Source organism: Perna viridis, chromosome 2 (assembly GCF_037379345.1).
Source record: "Perna viridis isolate PV_CMFRI_1.1 ecotype Kerala chromosome 2, ASM3737934v1, whole genome shotgun sequence".
NCBI classification, from domain to species: domain Eukaryota; kingdom Metazoa; phylum Mollusca; class Bivalvia; order Mytilida; family Mytilidae; genus Perna; species Perna viridis.
The window spans coordinates 31,336,984-31,349,649 of NC_142446.1; the positions used below are offsets into that span (position 1 = coordinate 31,336,984).

Here is a 12,666-nt window from a genome sequence, read left to right on the forward strand (position 1 = left end):
CGATTTTTTTTCCTTTAATTAGATAATTAATTTTGTGACAGATAAATTTTTTAAATCTCCAATGACGTCACATAAGGATTGTTTTAGAAGAGGAAAATGTTTTGTGAATGTTTGTAGGTAGAAAATTCAAGAGTGAATTTACAGAATTTATTATTTTACATGATTTGCGAGTTTAACATTATTAGATATTATTTTGAACAGTTCACATTGTGTTTGTTTTCCTTCGTTTTTAAATTTTATGTCTGATATTGAGTGGGTCAGCATGTAATTAATGTCTTTCGGAAATCTTCATATATCTTACTTGACGTAATCTTCTGATTGGTTCAACATCTTTGATAATGGTGTCGCCATAAAATCCGATGGGAACGTCCCGAATGAAAGCGAGGTATCATAAGAAACACCCTCACAAGCAGAGGGACAGTTACAGTTCATACTTCCCCTGAGAACATCCCCTGAAATAAATATTTTATAAATTAAAACATAGAATATCAACTGTATGACAATACTTTATATGTTTAATGCAAAATAAAAGGGTGCAACAAAACCATCAGGAACAATGTTTATAATGCAGCACATTTTATCAAATTGTGGCTTTTTTTTCGAAAACGGCTATTTGTTTGTATTATAGCAAACTCTACTTAAGAATCTTAGCCTTTTTATTATATTTTTATTTTTTATTGTTTATCATTGCCAAAACAAATTTAAACAAATTTTGAATCCATGTGATTAAAATGTATCCAATCACGTTGTACACCAATTTATAAACCAGACTAAAATTACTATTACGGTTATATACTTACAAAACGCAGGCAAAAAGCATGAAATGTAACGTTCTTTTGAACAATATTTGCCATTTGCTGAAAAAAAAACTATTAAATGTACACTAACTCCGTAACGGACTTTTTTTATACCATCAAATTTTGCATGTTAGGTTTTCTCAGGGTCTCAGTGGGTTCTGTAAGCTGTCACGATTACATTTAAATTCCTTTTTTATTTGAAGATATATCAATATTCCCATATCATTTATTACTCTGCAAACAAAATATTTTAATTCAGGACAGAGGTTATTTTTTGTGAGTGATCGCTGTTCTACCCTTTGAATTCCAGTACTTTTCATTAAACAACTTCGCTTGATCGCTCCATAGGGATAAATCTTCATCAACTTTTAATGAACAGGCAGTCTCGATGAACCTCTCTTATATTTACATGTTCAAAATATCAATTAATATTGTAATATTAATTATACTATTGTAAACTGGTGTAAATATCATATATTGATACAAAGAACTGCATAATTATAATGATAGATTTAAAATTAAAAAAAAAATTTATTGCGGATTAAATTGTGGAAAAGTGTTTTTTTTTTAATTGTATAATTAATGTCAATAAACTAATTTGAATTAATTTTCTTACCTTTTTGTTTATCGCAAAATTAAAAAAAGATATAATTGAGTGCACTGAACTGACATAAAAAATTATACAGATGAGGCTTAGAACCGCGGAAAAATGTAAGACGATTTTGAGCATTTTTACACATTCAAACCGAACTAGTATATCAGACGTTTTTGTCTAGCCAGTGTGCTGTTGTTGTCTTTTTATTGCAAGATTTTTTTAATTATATAACGCTTTAGGCCAGACAAACAACTTACTGGTTTTACTCGAAGTGGATGACATCCTGATTTCAATGTAACGTTTGTGACGCTAAAATAGAGCTAAAGGCAGGGTGTCAATAACTGAAAATTTTGTTTGCAATATATTTCAATTAATCTGATTTGACTACTTTATTGCTTTACAAACACTAAAATATTTACCATGTGCCACCCATAAGATTTGCCTGATTCTTGCATGGACAGTCTCTTAAACTTATAAAATCTAATCAATGATTAAAAAACAAAGGGTATATGACTATATATGTATAGATTTGTTTCTTTTATATTATTGTTTATGTATGAACATGTGGATATTCATCAAAGTAAAGCTGTATTTTGACATAGCCTCTATCCCTGATGATCTATTCTATATCAAAATATAGTTTGAGTTTATTCCAAACAACTTTACTGAATGAAAGGACCAGTAGAAATTACTAGTTTTACTAGTAGTACTAGTTTTATGCTGAACACTTCTATCTTTGTCGTCTCAAAAGTTGGCGTTACCGTTTCAAGTCATGAGAGAATCGCCAAACAATGACCTTAATTTTCAAAACTGTTACATACTACTTCTGAACATAAAGTCAACACAGCCACATCTTCTCCTCGTCTCTGCCTCCATACATTTCTTAAAACATTTTGATGAGCTGTATCCTTTTGGCATGTCTTTACAAGTATCGTTTCCGTAAGCCTTATATGGATGAGACAGTAGTTTATGCTGAAAATGAAAATAAAACAAAACATTTTAATAAAGTAACGCATTGATTATTGATTTTATGAGTGCATAAAATACATTTCATAATAACGTACTAAAGACTTTGTGCACAATAAACCATTTTTTAATACATAGTCAATATACAGACTCTAACGGTTACAATACCTCAGGTTTGAAGTCATAACTATCGGTACTTAGTTCTAGATTGGTGAAATATTCTGCAATGAAAACTCAGAATATTTCCCCAAGCTAGACTGTTTATTGCCTTTGTCGTTTGTGATAGACATTAAACTATAACTAGTTAAAAATTCAGGCATTCATTCACGTTTATTTTTCCCTAATATAAGTGCCGGACTCTTTATTTCATGTTTATCGTGATTTGATTCAAATATTGTTTATTAAATATGAATATATATACTAGTAATCATCCAAATATTACAATACATATAACATACAGTAGATGTCTCTTGTGGAAATTATTATGAGATTTAATGGTCTTTAAATTAAAATTGAACAAAGCCGTCGGCTGATGAAAATACTTAGTATTAAAACTCTATTAATACAAGAGATTGTAATGGTTTAATCCCGCAAATGGTGTGTATACTTCACAATTCATTCACTACGCTAGAATAAGTACTAACTACCCTGATTTTCTCCCTTGAACGCCATATATATCTGCGTAAATGACTCATGAATCAGGGTTATGAGGAAATGCGCCTCGAAAGGTCTCTTACCAAATTCTCTTTCAGAACTCAGTCCCTGGTTGAAAAATACTCAGTTTCTTCTAAAAACTAATGACTGCTTTTTGTAAATTATTCTATGTGGTATTGTGACCCCTGATTTATCTATTATGACATTATAGCATGCAAATGCCTTTCAATCACCGTCGCAATCGAAGAATGAGTTATGATTTAACCACCATTTCGTTTGAAATGCCTAAACCAAGTCAGGGCAATTGCAGTACCAGCTACAACGGTGGTGTAATATCTATTTTGTAAGATTTAATTTGGACTTGACTTGATTATAGATTAATGTTATTTTGTTTTTACTATTATTAATAACATTACCATTTATTTGAAAATCATAACGTATTACAGGTTACAATGGAAAATTTATAAAGGAAGTCAATCCGGTTTCTGTATGGTGGTAATAAAAATGTCCCGAGCAGATATACTATTGCAGGACCTTCCGGATGCAATATTGTTCCCTCCCTGGAGATTAATTATTATAAAATTGCACAAGAATCCCTCTAGTTTTGTTTACTCTTGATTTTTATGCAGCCTTTTATAATCCATAAAATAAGAACCTGTTCTCTGTGTATTTGGACAAGTGTTTCTGATGCAGGTGGAACTGCAATCCCATCATTCACCATTAACGGTTCGTCATTTTTATCATGGACTGCAATCTAAAAAGGTAAATGTAGAAAAAATATTTGATTGATTGATTGATTGATTGATTGACGGATTGATTGACGATGTTTTAATATCATATGGGAGATATTTCATGCTTTTTAAAAATGCATCTAGGAAACGTGCAAGACGGATAGACCATGAAAAATTGGTGAGGTAATTTAGTAATGCATTCGTCTTTGTCATGACCTTTAAAGAATATTGTAAATCATCTTGGATCAACAGTACCTTCAGTCTAGGAAAATAAAAATACCAGTCTTTTATGTAATTCTCATTACAAAAGCTATGAAACACATCATTTTGGTACTTTTGAAATGTTATTTATGGTGTATGGTATTTGCAAAGGTGGGCACGTATGTCAAAGCGTAGAAAAAAGGTTGAACGTGTAGTCACATGACTTAATGAGTTTCCAAAAGCCCTCATAAATTGTAAGATAAGTGAACCCGAAGAGGGAAATGTGATGTTCTGTCAGGACGTTTACAAATTAGGTACCGATAAAATCAATGTTAATATGACGAAAATTTACTGCAACGGAGTGGATCGACCTTCGAGTAGAGATATTCGGGAATTATTAAAGATATTGTAAAAAATAGTTATCCTACCTTTAATCCAGAGGAAAGATGCGAAAATGCGTAATAATCCTCACTCAAATTCAGATCTAAGTAAAATTGTAAGTTATATAAACCACCACTAAGTTTAGTTGATAAAGAGTTGTGAAAGTTTCCTCTGAGGCATAAGCCTAAATCTGTTGCCACCGTTGTAAAGTTCATATGCCTCACTTTAAGGTCGAATGTATGGTAAGAAAGCAGTGTCATCATGTCTTTTGATTCATTATATAAGTCTTCCATCGTACGCTCTAAGAAGTATCCTTCGGTTGTATAAAATGGGTCAGTCCAGTTAATGGGTTCAATAGACAAAAAATTAAGATTACTCAACCCAAGGTAGTAGTTTTCGGTTCGATTGTCCCCAGAAATAGCACTTCTTTTTCTTGGTGATAAATTACATAAAGTTATTACCGGAAATTCAAGTTCGTCCGATGTTCTCACTGTAACTGATGTTGAAAGTGGATATGTGTAGTATGTTGTAAGTTCAATGGTAACTATGTGTATCAAGTATCCAGCTGACAACAGCCATAGTAACATCCAGAATATCCTTTGTTATAATAATGAGATATATATGCGCTATGTCATTAAATGATTTATGTAAAAGTTATGAACTTCAAACAAGAGTAACTAAAAAACTGAATAATAGTGTTTGAAGTTCGTACCCACTCTAAACGCTGCAATCAACCCCTTAAAACTCTCTACAAATGAAAGAATCTTGCAAAGACTGCGGAATGCAAATGATTTCATTAAACATTAACCGATGATCATAAGAAGTTTCGAAATGCCCAACAGCCGGTTACTAATTGGGTCCTCGAACGCTGTGTGGAGATTGGCGTCGGATATAGATATTTTAAAAAACTACAAGGCTTTAAGTAAAGAGGTAATATCTTAAGACAAATCACACTAAAGTTTATGCTAATGGTATGGCGCAAAGTGTTATATCGTCGTCGATTTGTGACGTCAATTTTTGCACGAAATTTGCGACTTATCTCCGTTTGACCGTAGACGCAATGCCCCTCCCAGGAATTTGAGGATATATTTTCGGCACGAAATCATAAATGCTTTTTTTATAAATTGTATCCCCACAAATGTTTTTGCCAAAAAAATCTATGTAGTTTCAGTGTAGGAACACCGGAAAAATAATATAGCCTTACAACCAGGATGTTTGTTATAGCGTCCACCATACTTTGTATGTATCATTTTAGTTACTTTATGTTCTTTGTCTTGTATGTATGTTTTCAATGTCTGGTCTTTCTCCCTGGATTACATTCTTTTGATTACCGCTATAACCTTGGTTCCCTGGATTACTCTTCCAAAAGATCGTTCGAATTTTCAGGATCCAGATTGAATTAATACCACTACGGGAGTAACAAGTGTTGTGGTAGAACTGCAGACCCTCTTTGACAGCTGATAGAAGTTAAAAGTTTTGAAAGAGGTGTGGTGGTACATTTTGCAGATCCAGCTATATAACTTTGTTTGTATGGATTCTTGTTGAGTTTAGGAATCCAGTTCATAGACGGTAAATCACAGTCATCGTCCTTGTAAGAAAGACCAAAAGAGGATAGCACAGATTTATGGTTTTCCACAATCTCTTCTTTGGAGAATGTAGGTCTTACTGCTATTATTTTCAACGTCTACTACTGATAATAAACATTGGATGTAAAGCGTTTTGCAGACAAAAACAATGTTGTTTTGGGCTTTGTCTGCTGCTACGACAACATATTTGTCATGTATAGTAGACAATGTTTTTGCTACATCGGGGTCTTTGAAAAATGATGCAGCAATGGCACTCATTGACCTTCTCAAAACTTTCATTCGTTTCAAAATTAGACCCCACGGTCTTTAACCACTCTGACAGAGAATCAATGTCTTCTTGTTCTCGCTTTATCCATTTGCTTGCGTAGTCCTCCACGCATCCGTAAGACCTTTAAAGTTATAATTCCAATTTATGGAGTATGGTTCATGGTACTTGGGACCTTTAGAATGGATATTACGCAGAGATTCGTTTTCGATGATGGACAAATCTCCCGTAACGGCGTGACCTGAAGGACCATATTTGAATGGAGAGTTTTTGCAAGAACAATAAGGTGGTTTAGCCTTGAAGTCCTCAATCTCGAGGTTCTGCAATAGCCTTTTATAATTGAAAATTTTGGATGCAATGGGTGAAATATAGGAATATGAAATAATTGGTATGGATTTGTCTTGGAAATATGGGGGAATTTTGTTGGTAACTTTTTTCTAATGGAAGATGTTAGCCAAATTAATTACATCCATAAAGTAACTAAAATCATACATACAAAGTAACAAAAGCAAATGAGCAACTCGGACTCCACTAAAAACTGGGAGCATGGATCAGGTGCGCCTGTATGGTAAGCGTCCTCTGCTTTTCTAGAAACACCCGCCGAGTTGCTCATAAAAGTCAAGTTTGGGGTAGACGAAAGAGGAAAGGAAAACTATCACTGAAAAATGAATGGCCCAACCTCATCCTGTCGTAAGTGACGTATTCTGGAAATGATGTATGCAGTTAGATAGGAATTGTTTGAACTTTTAAAGCAGTTGCACAGTGTATGATAGAAAGTCTCGTTTTGTTTTCTTTTCTTCCCATAAAAAACAGGCAAATAAAAAAAACTGATTCATAGGGAAAATACCAGACTGCTTATTATCCTTATCTATTCCTTCTTTCGGGGTGTAATGTTAACTTAAAGACGTTCGTTCATATCCCGAAGTCTTGTATATGATGCCGGTAACTTCAGCCCAAGGGGATACAGAAAAGAAAACGGATGACAAAGTGAAAAGATGAACGCTTGTAACTGCCGCAAATGATATGTTTCTGTAAGTATAGAAGTGATGAACTTTGATTATGGAAATTTTAAAATTGATTTGTACATTTATTAAGGTTATATTCGCATTATTATTATTGGATTCTTGTATTTTAGTAAATCGTCTTCTAAAATTAATGTGTTATTTTTTTTTTATTTTTTTTTTTTTTTTTTTGAAAAGAGCCTAATCGCACGAACTCTTAATTCAAATATCAAATGGTTCTGGTAAAAATCTGAAGTTATGTTTTTTTAATGAGTTTGGGCAAGAAAGATATATCAAATATTCTATATAACCTTAACCATCTTTGTCAAGAACGATACCACATTACAGTATAAGGTTTATTTTTGTAATTACCGCAGTTCAATTTTGCAATAGCTTTTCTCCCTTGTGTTTTTTTCCTTTGTTTTTGTAAATTTAAGTATACTTACGTTCTATATATTGGCCTGTTTTTCCCGCCAAATGATATTTTGTTGATAGCATGAAATCCTGTAAATTGTGTGAATTCCTCCCAAATATCATAAAACGTCAACTTAACTTCTTTGTCCGAGTGTGTCATCATTATCAAAAAAGGTAATGAATAGACAAAGCACTCCCCTTTAAGTCATTTTGCTAAATCATTTTGGGTATTTTTGTCTTTGTCTTAAACCTTATGTTATAAATCCCCTTTAAACAACCATACACAAAGAACTTTTTTCCGTTACAAAAACCAATTCAAAACAGGAGAAATTATAAGACTGTTTTAAAGCAGTGGCAGATGCTAGATGTTATATAACCACTTAACCACACTTCATTGCATTTAGTGTTAGTATAAATGACCAATCAAATCGATGGCTGTTTTAGGATGCTACAACAAACTTAAATTACACCTGATATCAATATAGTCAGGGTGCATTCTTCCAGTTCACATCGTTCTATTTGTTAATTGAGTGTTATTGATTTATTCGTTAAGTCTCTATCAAAATGTGTAAATAAAAGAACCACAGAAAATAATTACTTTTTGTAGTCAAATATTTGATAAATTTGGAGAGTTTATCAGATCACGTTTAATTTAATTACAATTTGAAATTATCTGTGTTTGTTCTACAATTGTTTTCCTCATTTTTGTTATTAAAATTCCTGTTCTGTAATTGTTTTTAAGATAATCTTACTGGATGATATAACTACATTTCATATCCGCAAAAGGATATAGTGTTTATTATTATCATATTAAAGGTGTAAACTGCACTTATATACCTTAAGGTAGTAGACCTGGGGTAAGGGAGGTAATCCAAATTGAAATGATTTTAGTCATTAGAGCGTTTGAATGACTCCTAATATTCTAGCTTCAGAGTGATACTGCTGTCAAAGGGAAATAACTCCAAGAAGGGTTCAACTTTTAGAACAAAAATGCCAGCCCTAGGAACTCTACTCTTTTGAAGTATTGATTAAATATTTCAGATGGATACGCCGAGCAATATATTTTTATAAGGTGGGAAAATGTTTGGAATGGTGCCTTCTACTGCAAACCTTTAAGTAAAATATTCAAATTGAAATATGAAAATAATCTCTGTCATGAAAATGTATGGCTAACCAATAACCTTGCTAGTATACAACTCCTTAACCTTTTAGAGATAAAAAAAAAACAGTTTTTCTGATTTCATTTGTTGCTTTGTTCAGCATATGACTCTATCCAGCATTGGATTATGTTTAGCATACAAGTTTGTCAATTCGTGCAGAAGTGTGAATATTTGTGTGACATTATTATTCGCAACAGTAGTTGACTCAAGCTGTCCCCGGCTATGCTCTTTCATAAATATAAGTCATCATAATTTGATATTTGGTAACCTTATTGAATATTAAAATGATATTAGCAATAATGATTAATTATCAAAAACCTATTTCAAGGCCTTACCCTACACTCGTCAAAACATTAATCAATGTGCTGAGGCACTGAGTCAAGGAAGACCTCAAAGTAATGAAAAATATTCATGTAAGCAAATTGTCAGCTAAATAAACCGATCAAAACTTAGTCCTTTTAAAGAATAACCCTACCGGTGCACCTGGTCCATGCTCCTAGTTTTTAGTGGAGTCCGTTTATCAGTATAAATTTTTGGGTCTTCTTTTGTGTTATTTCTTTAACATTCCTGGCTGTAAACGTACGTTGACGTCCTCAAATTTCCTAATACTTAAATCAGCATTTCTTACAAAATATGAATTCCACTGAGAATCACTGACTATCAATATTCGATGAATTTTCAAGGTAAGATTGGACCCACACCTTGAAATTTCGGTTTGGAGATGCAAGTAGAAATGAATCCAGCAGACTGGAGGAAGTTGAATAAAGGCCCAATCTCCAGGGAGAAATGAGCAAAAAACTTGTCCTTGCTTGTGCTCACTTTGATGTAGATTTTCTTTGTAATAAATTAATGCTAAAATTTGTCCTTGTCATTGTTGACTAGATTAGGCTATGGTATGTACAATAAATGATTACCTTTCTCTAGGATTTTTTCAGTTCAAACAAGGATTAAAACTCTTGTTGTAAAAATTATTTTGTAGTTTAAAGATCATTTAACTAAAAACAACTTTGTAGCTCATAGATTTGAGCAATTTAGAATTCCAGTTAAGTTTGAAAGTCAATGGTATGTGATGAATACAGGGAATATGATGTCTTAATTACACATGCACTTTGAGTATAAATCTATCTTCTTGTCTCTTCAAAACAAAACAAAATCACCAGTGAACCCATACCTTATGAGTACCATTTTCTTATGATGAATCACTATTTGCTGAGTGTTTTGTACCTGTCTGCCTTCAATAATGTATGTGCATTTCTTTCATTTTTTTCTGCATAATTGTGTCACAAATATGTATAATATTACAATTCAAGTAACTTTTATGTTTTGCAAATATATAAGTGCTAATGATTTATAATGATGTTTGGACGACCCCCATTTCAAAATCTCTGGATCAATCCCTGACTGTTGATTTATCTATGAGCAATTAATGCCACATTGTTAAGTAGAAAACAAATTAGATACATGTATTGCTATATGACAAATATCATAATTTTTCATGTATTTATGTATTTTTGTAGTTTTCAGTGTAAATTTCTTGTTCACAGACCTACAAATGTAAACTGAAAATTTTGCTAAGAAATGTGACTATACAGTTCTACACTAGCAATAAAACAGTATACCTATCACCAGTTTTGAAAATTTTAAATACCTGTGTACATACAAAGTATATGAATAAATAATGTATACCTTCAACACTTACCTAGTAAATTGTACATGTAAGAATGTCCATGAAACTCAGTTCTTAGAAAAGGTCTATTTTTGGTAGCCTTGATATCCAACACATTTTCAATGCACTTTCATGGCCACAGAATTTCTAACATAACTGTTTCTTTCTTGTGTCATGAAAATCTTGTTTCTCACTTTATGATCTGCATTCTGAATAACTGTACCTGGTATATCTTGAAAATGTATTACAAAAGAACCATGTTGATAATCAGTTATGACTTACATGGATATAATACAAATATACATGATATTACTATTTCTTTAAATTCCATACTGGATAGTGCATTCCAAAATCTGTATCACATGCAGTATCAACAGGAGACTCCTATATCAACTAAAGGGCCACTGACCCGCGGGGTGATATAGGTCGAGGGTTGATTCTGCATATCAAACAGATTTTTGCATGTCATGTTCATTCTTTCTTATATCTTATCTATTCAAAATGTACTTCAATTGTGTTCTGTGCAAGGTGTGATATATGATATGCAATATATATGTCTAGGGTATGAAATAGGGTATGCCATATAGGTCTATGGGTGTGATATAGAGAATGCGATATAGGCCCCTGGGTGTGATATTCAGTATGCGATATAGGTCTGGTCATGTGATATAAGGTATGCAATATATATATCTGTGGGTGTGATATATTATGTGTTAATAAATATGTAATTTCATACAGGCCCTGTTATAGGTTTGAGGTCTGTCATATTGGTCGAGGCGGTCGTGTTGGTCCCAAGGCATCGCCGAGGGCCAATACGGCTGTCGAGGCCAATATGATTGAAAAATATATATTTGTTTATTGATTTGCATATGTATAACCCATATTAGTTTTGTACGAATTATGGAATTTTTTTGGCAAAATAGAGGTTTTTATGTAAACAAATAGCTGAAAATTATCTCCTCTCTTTTGTTATTTTGGTAGATTAAAAGCCTAGTATCTATTTACAAAATGGATAGGAAAAAAATCAATGTTAAATCTGATATATGAATACTTTTGAAGTGAATATTCAGTCATTCATTTGAATATATTGTCAAAATGACTCTTAAATACCAGTTAAGTTTGGCCGATAATTCAGATTTCTAAAAATAGTCTTCGTCTTTCAAAACCTGCATGGTGAATTTTCATAAAACATTGATAAATGATTACAGTTAGTGTAAGATCATTTACAAATTTAAAGAAAATTGAATTTTGGGAAAATCCAAGAAAAAGAACAAAAGGGTTCTTTTTGGGCTTACATACCATCCAGCCTTTGGGAAACTCGCAGCTACTACAATCAAATTGGGAAGACATTCAAAAAACATCCTAAGCTCTCCAAGCTCTTTCCTGGGGCCCTATCCTGACATTCCGTAGACCTAGGAGCCTAAGAGATGCTCTAGTAAGAGCAGAGATTTCATCTCAGCCCCAACAAAATACAACGGGCCAGTGTCGACCATGTGGAGATAAAAGATGTTAAACCTGTTCCCAGATACTGCACACTAAAACGTTTAAAAGCTATTGCACTGGAAAGGAATTTGCCATTTTAGCGACGTGACTTGCAAAACCGAAAAAAAAAACATATACCTTCTCCAGTGCCGATGTGGTATGCAGTACGTTGGCGAAACAGAACAACCTTTCAACAGACGTATGAATGGTCATCGCAGTGACTACAAATGCAAACCAGACCTCCCTGTAAGTCGCCATCTAATTTCCGCCGGACACACCCAGGAGGACCTCCACAACATTGTTGTTACGATCATAGAACATAATAAAAACTGGTCAAAATGTAAAAGAGTATCTCGGGAAAGCTTTTGGATAAAAAAAATTTCAAACAACTTCTCCAGATGGAACAAAGGAGAAAAAAAATCCATTTTTAGGTCTTGGTCTAATGCTGGTACAGCACTACATGCTATACATTAATACGCCGTACTACAATATTTTGACATTTTTTAATAGTTTTCCACAGTTAATTTTTATTTTTAATTTTGAATAAAAGACCCCCTTTGTTATTTTCATTCAGGTTCGTTAGCTTATGTGTGCCTTTGGTAAAGGTTCAACCACCCACAGAGTACGTGATTCAGCTTCTGAATCTGCTTTGATCTTGAACTTTATGAAGATATAAAAACGTATAGAAAGGTCTGAAAAATTCCCAACGATGTTAGAACTGTCAAATTTGCGATGCAAATTTTTGGTCGTTCCCTCCGAGGGACTCG

The 12,666-nt window shown here is 33.0% G+C and overlaps 1 protein-coding gene across 2 annotated transcripts; it reads right to left on the minus strand.

Moving 5' to 3' along the window:
* Nucleotides 1–741: 741 nt before the first annotated feature.
* On the minus strand, nucleotides 742–7,992 carry LOC148624630 (bile acid-sensitive ion channel-like). 2 transcript variants are annotated; one of them, XM_088567390.1, is made up of 5 exons: nucleotides 7,624–7,992; nucleotides 4,373–4,922; nucleotides 3,668–3,766; nucleotides 2,214–2,364; nucleotides 742–857 (listed from the first exon to the last, which is right to left on the minus strand). In XM_088567390.1, the coding sequence occupies exons 1-5, from the start codon at nucleotides 7,752–7,754 to the stop codon at nucleotides 742–744; spliced, it is 1,047 nt and encodes a 348-aa protein (XP_088423516.1). In that variant the 5' UTR covers nucleotides 7,755–7,992. The 2 variants fall into 2 exon arrangements, with proteins under 2 accessions (XP_088423516.1, XP_088423517.1); XM_088567391.1 differs by lacking the exon at nucleotides 742–857 and having other exon boundaries at nucleotides 1,326–2,364; nucleotides 7,624–7,990.
* Nucleotides 7,993–12,666: the final 4,674 nt, after the last annotated feature.

Bases quoted from the DNA above. Each gene is read 5' to 3' on its own strand.
- LOC148624630 (XM_088567390.1), bottom strand. From the start codon at position 7,754: ATGATGACACACTCGGACAAAGAAGTTAAGTTGACGTTTTATGATATT. The intron at 3,767-4,372 runs GTAGGATAACTA...TTACCTTTTTAG, and splicing joins ATCTTTCCTCTGGATTAAAG to ATTGCAGTCCATGATAAAAA. The intron at 858-2,213 runs GTATGTAACAGT...TTTTTTTTTCAG, and splicing joins TGACTTTATGTTCAGAAGTA to CAAATGGCAAATATTGTTCA.